The sequence below is a fragment of the Nothobranchius furzeri genome, chromosome 16 (assembly GCF_043380555.1).
Source record: "Nothobranchius furzeri strain GRZ-AD chromosome 16, NfurGRZ-RIMD1, whole genome shotgun sequence".
NCBI lineage: Eukaryota > Metazoa > Chordata > Actinopteri > Cyprinodontiformes > Nothobranchiidae > Nothobranchius > Nothobranchius furzeri.
The window spans coordinates 32,130,949-32,144,838 of record NC_091756.1 but is presented as its reverse complement, the minus strand read 5'-3'; the positions used below and the strand labels follow the sequence as shown (position 1 = coordinate 32,144,838).

At 38.9% G+C, this 13,890-nt stretch overlaps 1 protein-coding gene across 1 annotated transcript in view; it reads right to left on the bottom strand.

Moving 5' to 3' along the window:
* Nucleotides 1-412: 412 nt before the first annotated feature.
* The window catches only part of LOC129160663 (uncharacterized), a 33,612-nt gene continuing 20,134 nt past the window's right edge, over nucleotides 413-13,890 (bottom strand). Inside the window, 1 exon segment of the mRNA XM_070545562.1 lies at nucleotides 413-13,869. Within this exon segment, the coding sequence (XP_070401663.1) occupies nucleotides 4,834-13,869 (9,036 nt within the window). The 3' untranslated portion in view covers nucleotides 413-4,833.

The window sequence follows — 13,890 nt, the reverse complement described above, 5'->3', positions numbered from 1 at the left end:
TATGAAATTTGGTATACTTGTAGTACTCAACAGTCCGCACAGAAAAGTCTCTTGCAACCATGGTCAATATCAAACAGGAAGTCGGCCATTTTGGAGTAAAGTGGCCATTTTGACCCCGTTTTGGCCATTTCTAGGGTCTATATTTGGTTGAACAGTTTGGTCATTTTTCGCACCATCGTCTCAAAAATTGTGCGAGATCGAACAGAAGCGATGGACGATTCAAATGAGACAATAAAATTGACTTTTCGTAAATACTGAAGGGGCGGGGCCAGGCCTCAAAGTTCGAGCACTCGCCAAAAAAATTCAAATTGCTATAATTTCATAAATGAAAGAATTACAGTTAAAGAAATGTTCTGTGGACAATTGTCATCGCCCTCCGAAGACAAATGAATGGTCGTTTGATGATGTCACATAAGCCCCGCCCCCTCAGGACTTAAAAGGTCAAGTTTTACTGGGAAATTTTCCAAAATTCGCCCTTTCCAATAATCACCCCAAATTTGTAGTGGGTAACTGAAGACAAGTTGGGGTTGCTTGGCTTCACTTTATGGGAGTTTTCTGCAGAAGGCGGGGCTGTGGCGGCACGGCGAATTCAGGCGTACCGCTTAGGCCTTACGTTTGCCTCCCATTTCGTCATTTCTAGAGATATCGCCACGAAGCTTCTTGTGAGTGATCCTAGTCTGGCCCCCCAAAAGATCTGATGTGAAATTCCGGTGGGCGTGGTCTATTTTCTGAAATAGCGCCCCCTAGGACCATTAAAACTGACAGCCCCAAGCCATGCTTTGACTGAGGATTACGAAATTTGGTACACTAATGTGGTGTCTCAGGACCTATAAAAAAGTCTCTTGGAGCCAAGTGCATTGTCGCACAGGAAGTTGGCCATTTTGGTCCAAGTGCGCAATTTAGTGGTTTTCGCACACGTTGTTTGGAGAGTGATGCTCCGTCGCCCTTTTCACCAATTGCCTTCACACTTCGGCTACATACTCTTAAGACATAGATGAAAAAATTCAACCGTCGGATTTTAAATAAGTATAAAGGTGTGGGCGTGGCTAAGCCTCAAACTTTGACCTGTCGCCACGCCACTCTTTTTTTCACAGCTCCCTATTGGACTCCTTTTAACCAATCACCACCAAACAGTGGCGAATAGCAGCAGACAAGTTGAGGTCACTTGGTCTATAGTACTGGCAGGTTTCGAATAAAGGCGGGGCTTTGGGAGAATGGCGAAATTCGCCATCACGACATGGAAATACGTTTGTCTCTCATTTCTTCAGTCATTGTGACATCGCCATACAAGTTCTGATGAGTGATCCTACTCTGACCCCTAATAGAATTGGACAGCTGAAGTTTGTGGGCGTGGCCTATTTTCTGAAACAGCGCCCCCTAGGACCATTAAAACAGTCAGCCCCAAGCCATGCTTTGACTGAGGATCACAAAATTTGGCACACTAATGTAGTGCACCAGGACCTACAAAAAAGTCTCTTGGAGCCAAGCACAATGTCGCACAGGAGGTCGGCCATTTTGGTCCAAGTACTCAATTTAGTGGTTTTCGCACACGTTATTAGGAGAATGATATCTCCTCGCCCTTTCCACCGATCACCTTCAAACCTCTGCTATATACTCTTAAGACATAGAGGAAAAAATTCAACCGTCGGATTTTAAATAAGTATAAAGGTGTGGGCGTGGCTAAGCCTCAAACTTTGACCAGTCGCCATTACCTTATTTGACTTAACTCCCATGTGCATGATCAGATCAATTTCATACTTTGTCTGTGTGATCACTGACCACATCTGAAGACAGTGACAATGTGGACAGCTGACATCACCTAAGCCCCGCCCCCTGACTACAGGAAGTCAACTGTTTTATGGTGAAATGCCCATATTTGTTCCCTCTAATTTAGTCAAGATGACACTAAGGTCATGTACTGTCTTCCTGATGTTGTAATGACCATTCAGATCTGATAGCTTTTCAGAAAGGCAGGGGCATGGCGATTTCTGGCATGACGCTGTGACCTTACGTTTGACTGTAACTTCCACAAACAGCCTCCGACTTGCCCGAGACTGAACATCACATCACCAGTGTGGTAAAGATAGAGTATGCCCTAGTAGTGAGACGTTTCTGAGTGCTGTGCGAATGCAATGTGAAAATGTTCTTACTGGAGGGATGGTTCTAGGAACTTATGCAGTTGGTAAGCGCCTATAAATGCAGCCTCTAACTGAACTATGTGAAAATTGTTAAAGCATGTGATCCATTTTCTCTAGAGTGCTACCTACAAACTTTTAAAAGTGTAATAATTTGTACAGACAATTGGCTTTAGATAAATAATACAGTGTGATTCACACCAATTTACACCACATTGATTTTGATTCGCTCAATAACAGCTCAAAGAGATTTTACGTGAATTAAAGACAGCAACATCTAGATGAATTAAAACTTGAACAACATCAACAAATAAAGTCACAAACATGCCAAACTTGTTGTATTTTATTACACAACACTGGAAATGTTTTTACTAGCTCAGCAAGTTAAATCACTATGGCACCATTTCCTTAAACATTGTTTGCTTTTTATGACATATGCATGATTTGATTGTTTCACAATTTTCCACTAATATCAACATCCCATTGAAATAAATCCAAACTTTTTTGATAAATTGTCTTTTTTCCCCAGAATTTAAACAACTAAAACAGAATGGTAGCTTAGCAAAAATGACAAATAGTCTCTTACAGTAGAAATTTAGAGGAGAGAAAACAACAATTAGTGACTTTGATCTCTGACATAAGTTAAGATTTAAATTTAATGTTCTGATTTTTTTCCCTCAGACATGTCTGAAGAAATAATCAAGGATTTAATTAGATTTTTCAACTGTTAAATGCTATTCAAAAGGGTTTGGCTATGAAAGAACACAAGTACCTTGTCTGTGTTAGCTTATTATTGGGCTTCTTCAGCACCAGCCTGTGTGATTACTGAAGAACCTGAGCAAGTTTAACCCTTCAGCCTTTATTGTAACAGCATTTCTCCACTGCGCTCATCTCCCATGAGTCCTGGATCACTCTGACGTTACCATTTGGTATGGAGGTTCGTGAGTGGCCAGACCTGCGTCAAAGTCCCACCTTCTAGTTTGATTGACAGCTGCGGTTTTCGCCTCACAATCAGTTTATGCAAGATTCAAAGACCTGTGAAAAATAATGTAAATTCAGGACTGTCCCACAGAAAGAAACGTGGTTCCTAATGGCATGTCAGCCACTCAGGAAGGCTCAGAGTAGAGGCTGGAAAGGTGAGCACGATCAAACCATTTTTGAGACAGGGGAGATTTGCTATATTATTGTTTGTAAAACAATGTTTTGTCCAATTGTTTTAGATATGTGTTTAAAAATCACCATAAATTGTAAAAATAAATAAATAAATGTTAAACTTTAGGGGTGCTAGAGATGAATTTAGGGGTGCTTCAGTACTCACAAAAGCACGCTAGAAATGCCCATGGGTGTGATCTTATCAGTTGTCCTTGAAATCAAAATGTGTTTAGTTCTAGGGTGAATTGCAGCAAGTAAGATTTTAAACTTAAAGTTTATTGTTTTTTGCCTTTTTTAATAATAGTTTTTTCCAGTGATCAACACAATTAGCAGGGCAACACAGGGATTTGAACCCTGTCCCACAATTGGGAGACCAGACCATTGCCTTTGCTTTTTTGTGCATTTTACCAGGTAAAGCAAACCCTGCATTAAAACAGCATGAAATTCACCAGTTTAATTTTTAACATTATGCATAATTTGGTGTTGAATTGTTACATCGTTTAGTAGTGATGAATGAGAGGCCAATTGTACTAAAGGTTTTCAGTTTAATTTCAATAAATACCATCTTAATGCAGGAAACGAAACCTTTAGAAAGCTTTTAAACACATTTAATTTTGATGTTAAAAAAGACGTTTAAAAGCTTTCCAATACATCCTACACATTTTGCAACAAAGAAGATGAAATACACACACACACACACACACACACTCACACACATTACAACAATAAAATTAGTGTATTAATTGCTGATCTGGACAGATATGTTTTTAGTTTTGATTAAAAAGTGGGTGAGAGATTAATGCAGAGGACAAGGGGAAAGAGCATTCTAGAGCTGAGAGAAGGTGGGAAATGGCTCAATGTTATTTTGACTAGGTCAGTAGGGGACATGAAAATTGAAATCACAGAAATGGTGAAGCATACAGCAGCAGTTAGTGGTTTTTCCTACATAGGCGTGGTGCTGCACCACTCCCGAAATTCTAGTGCCATGACAAATGCACGACACCAAAACGTTCCGCGCGTTATTACCCCCTTTGTTGCTCTCATGACAGCTAAATATTTTGCGAATGTAACACTTCTCACCTATATGCATCAGAGAAATTTCAGCACCCACAGTTTAAAAATCTTGCTACACTCCTGTGCGCACATTGTCCTGCAACCCCTGCTCTCACACATGGAACGCGGCAGCGAAGTTGTCCTGAGTGTACACAACCTCTCAACGGCATCGAAACATGTACACTGCTTAAAAACAATACATCCAATATATTTCATATAGAAAAGTTCTGACAGACTATATGTATGATATATATATACAAGTTCTATTGTCATTGCATAGGTGTACAACGAAATTGATTTTGCTCTCAGTAGAGATAGCTCATGTAAGGAAAGGTAAAATATTAGTAAATGTTAAAGCTAAAATTGATCACACACACACACACACACACACACACACACACACACACACACACACACACACACACACACACCTCTTTACATTACAAATTCTGCAGTTAGGTGTTGATCAAATCAAAGCTGTTTTTGAGGTAAACTAAAGCCGTGTCAAAGCACACATGATGCCCTGATGATCACTAAAATATGTTGGAATAACAGATGCTTCTGTTATATACTTGTTGGATTTTACATAGACATGATCTATTAAAGTGCCTTTCTCGGTTGTTGGCTGTTTGACTATTTGGGCATAGCCTCTGTCAGTCAAAAGTTTTAATATTGTTGATGATTTTAAAATGTCATCATTAAAATCTCCCATTAGTACTAATGTCTCACTTTGTACCTCCAGCCAATCAAGCAACTTTGTTAAATTTACTTTAAGCAAAGAAAGGGGATAAAGAGGAGGTCGATAAATGAGTCCAAGTACTATGTGTAAGTTAACAAAGCTATACACTAAACTCTCCAAGTTGACGTCTGGAGCCTGCAACATTTTAAATGCCACACCATCTGCAGTATAAAAGCCAACACCACCATGTTGTTGTTCTTGAAAAGCAATCAAAGACTCATGAGTACTAGAATAAGCTAAACCTCGTGGGCAGTTGTAAAAACTATAGCCATCAATCTTTACTGCATCTGATCTGTCTGTAGATACCCATGTTTCTGTGACAGCAATGCAATTAGGTTGCAAATGCTGTGTGCAGAAAGCTAAGTCTTTAACGTGTCGATTCAGACTTTGGACATTCATTAAAAACACAGTGAATGCAGAAGAGTTAAATCTGTCGAACTGTGAGTTTGGAGTCAAAAAAGGGGTCATTTTACTAACTGCAACTGTAATGTCATCTTTACAATAGATTCGTTTTTCATCAAAGTCCTGAATTGTGAGTCCTGAAAGACTTGTTACACGGCTAAGTGCTACATATGCTTGACCTGGTGCAAATATTTTCCTAAAACTAACAACGGCGTTTTCAAGAGTGAGTCCCTGAACTTTATGAACCGTAACCGCCCAAGCTAATTTAAGAGGAAATTGTCGACGTAATCCACCTTTAACAGTGGCTCTTTCCTCCTCGGGTTCAATAGGTGTAGATCCAGCTAAATTTGCTGACAGAGACTGGGAGGTTTTCCTCCTCTGCAAGCCGACACGATGGTCATCAAACTGAACATAAACTTTCTTAGGAAAGGTGTCATTTTCTAAAATTACAATTTCCGTCAACGTACCACAAATTCCGTTTACTAAACCGTCAATGACATCCACATTTTTACACAACATTACACGCGCACCCTTACCCAACTGTAACACTTCTGACAAGTTAGTATTAGAAGCTCTGGCATGATTCCCTTCCAACAACTTCAGTTTGCCTGTTCTTTTATCATTAACATAATCTTTGGCTGTAATTGATATGTAATCAGGACAAACGTGACATAACTGATGGATGTTGTGATTATTTACTTGATTATTTGTTGCAAATATGTGCAATGCTGAGCTTGCCTCACCTGTTTCACAAGTTTTTAAAACCTTTAAATCCTCAGGTAACAATGGTGTACCTTTTGTATGAGTTCTGATTCTATTTAGCAGTCCAGAAAACACAGCATCTTTCTGTCTAACGACTTCAGTTAACTGTACAACTTTAAATAGGCTTGACCATAAGTTGCTACCTACACCATCAGAATAGAGTGGCTTCCCTTTAACAGGAGGTAGCTGGAAGAAATCTCCAACAGCCACTACACTGACATTTCCAAAAGGTGAAAAGTCACCCGTTTGTTTAATCTGACGTAATCTACCATGAACATAGGACAACAGGTTATGATCGACCATTGATATTTCATCAATAATAAGAAGCTGCAAATCACAATATTTTGTACGTAAAGAATTTAGTTTTTCTTCACCCAGAGGAGTGTACGGTAAGCGCACATCCTTTCCTATAGACAGTGTAGTGTGGATTGTTGTTGCACCTAAATTATATGCTGCAATCCCAGTAGGAGCTGTCAATACTACACATGCATTATCAGGATGTCTACAGCTTGGTGACAGTAATCTCTGTGTTTCATACTCGATTGCTCGAATTAAATGACTTTTCCCAACGCCTGCCCCACCTGTAACAAAAACATGCAGTGGTTCAGGGTTATTACCATTAACTTTATCTACACACCACTGCCTGATTTGATTAAAAACAGAAAACTGTTTTTCATTTAAAGACCTAATCAATGCCAGACCTTCACCTCTACGCATCGTGTTTCTCTTCTCTAAATGTGCAGTTTGGTTTGAACATGGAGCCAAATCTGGGATTACTTCTGCCTCGTCACTTACTGTCGGTTCTGATTCTTTCAGTATTTCAACACACTCTAAACGTTCCATTTCAACTGCCGGACACAACTCACACCATGCATCTTCTAACATTACATCACCGACTATATTATTCACAGCATCCAAATGATCAGATTCTAACTCAAATTTACTCCGATTTAAATCTACAACAGCCTTTACCGAGTGGTTTGTTCTATCAAAAAATCTAATTAAACCAGTTCTGTAAAATTCCTCAAAAGTTTCACAGTTAAGCTTAAGTTGACTATCATGGCGGTACGGTAAAAACAACTGCAACATGCTTTGAAAAAATTTCTCCGAGTCTTTGGTTTCAGAGAAACGCGCGTAACGAACAACCGCTGGTTTAGTCCGAGTTCTTTTTGTAACAAATCCTAAATCATTACTTAACTTTATAGGGTTTCTACATTTTTCGTTTTTACTCAAAACACGATATTCTGATGCAAACGTAGCCAGGCACATATCATTGAACACATCATCATTTGGCCTCTTCTTATAACGATCAACTAATCCGGTCATCCACATGTCATCTGAAGTAAGATCCTGTGATGCTGCTTTTTGCCTCAAAACAGAAATAGGCAAACTCATTTTCACTATATTATCACCAGTGGGAACAAACACAACTTTCCTAGAACACTCCTTTAGATGCATGTTAGTTAGCCTGTAGACTGCTTCCTGCGCACAAACATCTCGATTATGAAGATAAACATTACCAAGAGTCTTCAAGGCCTCTTTAGCACTAAGATTACCATCTTTGGCTGCTTCTCTTTGAGAATTAGCAAGCAGAAGGCCAATTTCCCGTTCACTTTTAGACATGTAAGATATTATGTATACACAGCATGCATAAGCATCGACGCAATACTGGATATCAAGATTAGCATTCCAAGCTTTTAACAGCAACTTGCTATACTGATTAATCCAGATTTCATTAACTTCCCTTTTCAAAACAACATGTGTATTTCGACAAAATCGTTTATATGCCATCTCAAATAGTTCCTGACTGATACCCAGGCCCTGAAACAGACCTTCTACACTGTTATATGGACAGTCTTCACTAGAAATAGCAGTCTTTACTTTAGTTAAAATGGCACTTGCTACTTCTTTGTCCATTTCTTGTTTACGAGCTTTATCTTGAGACGCACAGGCACACTGTACAGTGCTATCTGTTTTATCACACTTGCAAGTCTTCACTGCATCTTGATACTTTTCACCACGACTAATAAAAGTTCTAACAGATGCAGGCCGTGGAAAATTAAAACGACAAACAGTTTTTTTCTTTCTACAAGTCTTTGAATGCCGTTTGGAGTGCTGCTGGACAGATGAGACGACTTCATGTAGTGAATCGTCTTCAGAAGGAAGTTCACATGTGACATATTCATCAACAAATGCAATGACCTCCTCATCTGTGTTCTTATCTAAAATGGGAGCACCAGAAACCCAGAAAAGGCAATGACAGTGAGGAGAACCACGCTGCTGGAACTCAACACGATAATAATAATCTTCTATTTTACCAATGGGATTGGCAGGAGACATTAGCACTTCCCTTAAGAAGACATGCCATCTAAAATCAAACATTCGGGCAGCAGTTACTGGATTCCTACGTAGGAGGTCACATTTATCAGCCCACTCCAGCTGTTCCACTGTCTCTGTTCTGCCTTCCTGTTTCAAAATACTATAAAGAAGGTTAGTCCACCTCAAATCTGCCGACGAAAATGATGCGAACCAAGTAGGTTTGCCCAACATTTTTACACAAGCCAGGAGGTCTCGCTGAGCAGATTGCCAAAAAGCAGGTGTGCCGCGAATTGGTTTAAGAAACCGGTAGCCATCATCAAACTCTAACAGCTTATTTAAAGAATCCTGATCCTGTATCAAATTACCCAACTTCTGAGATTCACCGCTTTTACCTTTACGCAAAGCTATAGAAACTTTGGACACAACTTGCTCTAGTTCAGACATGTACTGTGCAAAAAATATATATTCTACATTGTTAGCAAATCGACCATCGACATGAAGAAGCCTGTTGTTGAAATACCGATTCAGAGTCAAACGAAATTGTCTGCTTTCATAGTAAGTATTCGATCCTGAAGGAAACAAGACGGGAAAACTTTTTGCTTCATTTGTAAAATCTGAAAGCAATTTCACTGGATTGTTACCTTCACCTGGAGCTACATTTAATATGTTATCCACATACTGATCCAATGCTTCTTGTCCTATATCTACTGGCATGAGACAGGTGTCCTGAAACATACAGTGCTGTTGTCTGTCATGCAATAACTCATCTTCTCCATCTATGCAAGTATCTTCATCTTTACCAGAACCACTATCTTCTTGCAGGACAGACGACTCATCTTCCTGAGTAAATGTGTTAATCCAAGACTCATTGAACTCTACATCTTTATAATGCAAATTATGACGTTTTAAATACTGAAGAGCTTCCTGAACATGCTGTGTGTCAACATACTGATAATCATAGTGTCCTTTATATGTCAATTTACGTTTTAACTTTACAGGTAATAAAGACCCCTCCATGTTGGTACGTGGTAACAAACTGCACGTTTCCACTATATTTGCAGGTACACAAGTGACAGGACCATGAATCCCATTCTGACCACCTTTGGGCAGAGCCAACATTTTCATAAAGGGTATATTCATCGCTATTAAATGTTGCTCTAATGTATTTAAACATGCCAGTTGAGGTGGGATGGGATCAACAGTCAGCTTGTTGATTGAACTTTCTGGGGGTATCTGACATTTACTAATTTTATAATGACACGTGTAACAGATTATCAATTTATTTCTACATACATTCAATTTGCAAGGTAATCTACAGGCATCATTGCATTTGTGTAGATGATTGTCACTTATACATTTATCTGCTATAAGTGACATTTCTTTGGTTTTTCTATAGTATTCTTGATTACAATTTAAGACCTGATGTCTAAACAACAACCGTGAGCAGACACAACACACAAAATCAGGTCCATCTTTCACCTTCTCTAAAAATTGATCTACAACAAAATTAAAGTTTTGTGAATTTACTTTAATCAGCTTTCTTTTATGCTGGATACTTTCTATTAAACATGTTTTATGCTCAATATTAAGGTATTTCTTTTTACTCATTTTTTTCTTTTTGTCACGATGAGCCAAATTCTGATGGTACTTATACACACTCATCTGTTTAAGCTTCTCTCGATGAGCCAAATTCTGATGGTACTTATACACACTCATCTGTTTAAGCTTCTCTCGATGAGCCAAATTCTGATGGTACTTATACACACTCATCTGTTTAAGCTTCTCTCGATGAGCCAAATTCTGATGGTACTTATACACACTCATCTGTTTAAGCTTTTCTCGATGAGCCAAGTTATGATGATAGTTGAAAATGGACCTATGTTTGGCCTTATGTTTAACTTTCTCTTTATGTGCAAGAAGAAATTTGTATTTAAATTTGGTTGTGCTGATCTTTTTCATTCTGTAAGCAACATTTTGCTTGTATGCATTTTTCTTCTGACTTTTTATTTTGTCTTTAACTGCACTTACCATTTTATAATTAGAGGCTTCTGCATAAGCCTTATTTTGCTTTAAATATCTGGAAAAACTCTTCCTCGTTTTCATCTTTTCCATGTTTGGGTCAGCATTTAACTGCATCATAGTTGACCTTCTGCATTTGTTTACGTTGTCTGACAAAGAATCAACTTTACAAAACCCAAAACATGTTTCTTTATTACCCAGTCTTATGCAAAGAACGGGCTCAAAATGATTATTACAGTTTGACAAATATAGTCCCTCAGTGACAAAATTACCAGTTTGAGAACTATATTTGACCCACTCTGTGCCATTGTTGATAAATATGGGTAATCCTAAAACACTGGCTGTAGTTCTAAATTCTACTTCTGTAGCACAGTGACCGACATAATTCATCTGTGACTTTTTTATGTATTCTGACACAGAAGCATGTTCTTTTCCCAGAAACTTCTCACACTCTTCAGCATTTTTGGACATATAAGAAACAACAGCGAGTCTGATCTTACGATGGCCCTTCTGTGACCCACTAATTACATGAGCTACAGCTCTAAAAAAGCTGTTACCATCTTCAATAATATGTTCTGTCTTACACACATTTCCTAAAGGCCCACCTGATGTGGATTCTTGAGAATTGTGTTTCTCAAAATCTATTTTCAACCGATTACACAGAGTTTTACAAAAATCTGCAGACAGAGGAGTAAATAAAGTATTTGAATGAACAACACTAACACCATCTGTATCTATGGAACTCGGCTCAAGTGTGACAGTTTCTACTGAACATTTTAAATGTTCTGTAGGGGCATGTCGAGTATTGTATCTACCAGAAATACTATTTACAGGGCCACAATAACCATAACAAGTTCCTGTGTTAGGTTGTTTTACACAAACCACTGTCTCATAATGGTTACCATTACTATTCTCCAAATAAACAGCCTGCTGTGAAAAGATGCTGTTGGATGTATATTTAAGCCATTTATCATTACAGTAAGTAAATATGTTAATGCCAAAATAATCAGCAGCAGCTTGAATTTCCACTTCAGTTGCCCAACTGCCAACGTACTGCATCCTGGATGAGGTGAGGTACTGCGAAACCGAGGAATACTCACTTCTTAAAATGGTTTGATACATTTGAGGATTCTTTTTTAACTGATTGACCAAAGCAAGACGGATTTTTCTATGATATTCCTGGGTGCTAGAAACAGCTTGACTAAGTGCTCTAAAAAAACAGTTTCCATCTGCCACTATTGATTTATTCATGCATGGTACACCCAATTCACCAATCACACGAGATGATTCATCAACCATTGCCGACTTCACATTCAGACGTTTACTCAACACCTGAGACACGTCCCTAGAAATGGGATTGAAATGAAAATCTTTAGTGCTAACATCACTAACAAAAACAACAGGGTTTATGTCGGTGTCATCTGTCTGTAACTTTTTTGGTTCCGAGAGTGGAAATGACTCTTCACGTCTAACCTCCTTTCCTGTTGTTGGAGGCAACCTTGTTTGTTCAGAAACATTTTTCAATGTGTCCATCTGAACAATGTTAACTCCACTGATCTCAAACAACTTCTGAGTTCCATTTAATTTACTGGCAAACCTCTGAATATATCTAAAAACATTGTCAAGACTACTAAAGTATAGAATTACACTTTTACCGTTTGGGTCAACCATTCCATCTGCAGAACGAGCATGTGAATCAACAATAGCATAATGTCCATCTTCACTAAGTAAAGCGCAAGTATTGTCTCCAAGTGTAAAAAAACATGTTTCATATTGTGTACACATCTTATTCAAACCATCCCAAAGACTAGTGTACACTCCAGCATTTATAAGTTCACCTTCAACGATATCTACATTTCCACAAACAAAATCCCCATAATTCAACTTAAAAGTCTGTTTGCCCATAACGATTTCCTTTGGCAATTCTGGGACAGAAAGAAACACATTCCCAGCACTTATTAGATCACTGTCGCGTAAATATGTGTACAGCTCATCGCCCAAAACAACAACATTGTCTAACATGGCAAAATCCCATGAAAAAACACTTTGTATGTTGTGCTTAGTTAAAGCAACAAGACTTATTGCTGCACACTGAACGCCGCCATATTTAAAACGCCCATCGCTCTGATTAAATGATCCTGTAAGTGAGCTTAAAATTGTATCATTGTTTACAATACTGTTGTCATCATCAACGTTAACCACACTTGTGCTACATGAAGGAACAGGAGATGATTCAACCATCGCAGACTTCACATTCAGACATTTACTCAACGCCTGTGACACGTCTGTAGAAACGGGACTGAAATGAAAATCTTTAGTACTAGCATCACTAACAAAAATAACAGGGTTTATGTCAATGTCATCTGTTTGTTCAGATACATTTTTAAATGTGTCCATCTGAACAATATCCACTCCAGTGATCTCAAATAACCTCTGAGATCCCACCAGTTCACTAGCAAACCTCTGAAAATGTTGAAAAACATTATCAAGGTTCGCAAAGTACAGAACTACACTCTGTCCTGTCGGGTCTACCATGCCGTCTGCGGAGCGTGCATGGGAATCTACTACAGCATAACGTCCATTATCACAAATGATAGCACAAGTATTGCCACTTAATGTCATAATGCAAGTTTCATGCTGTGTGCACATCTTCTTCAATCCATCCAGGAGAGGAGTGTACACACCAGCATCTATTAACTCGCCTTCAGCTACATCTACATCTCCTAAAACGAAATCCCCGTAAACAAGCTTAAAACTCTGTTCTTCCATGTCAATTTCCTTTGGCAAGTCTGGAACAGAGAGAAACTCATGTCCACCTCTAATCTTCTTGTTGTCGCGCAAATCTGTGTACAGCTCATCTCCTAACTCAACAACGTTATCCAACACGGCAAAATCCCAAGAGAAAACACTCTTCTGTTTGTGCTTTGTTAAAGCAACAACAGTAATAGCTGCACACTGAACTCCCCCATATTTAAAACGCCCATCGCCCTGATGAAATGATCCTAGGACAGAGTCTAAAATTGTATCATCGTTGTGTAAAATTGTTTTATCTTCATCAAAATTATTTACAACAGGATTTTGAACAGTTGTCTCTGGAACTAGAGACGACAGCAAAACCTGTGAACGCACGCAAGAAGGGGTGTTAGCAGACTGACCTCTGGGTGATGCATGCGCGTGATGGCCAGAAGGAAGCATCACAGCATGGGCAGCAACAGACCCAGAGACAGACCCCGGACAACCAGATGCCTCCTGATGGTGGGGTGAAGGCAGCTGGTCACAGTCCAACACCTATACAGAAGAAATTAAAGG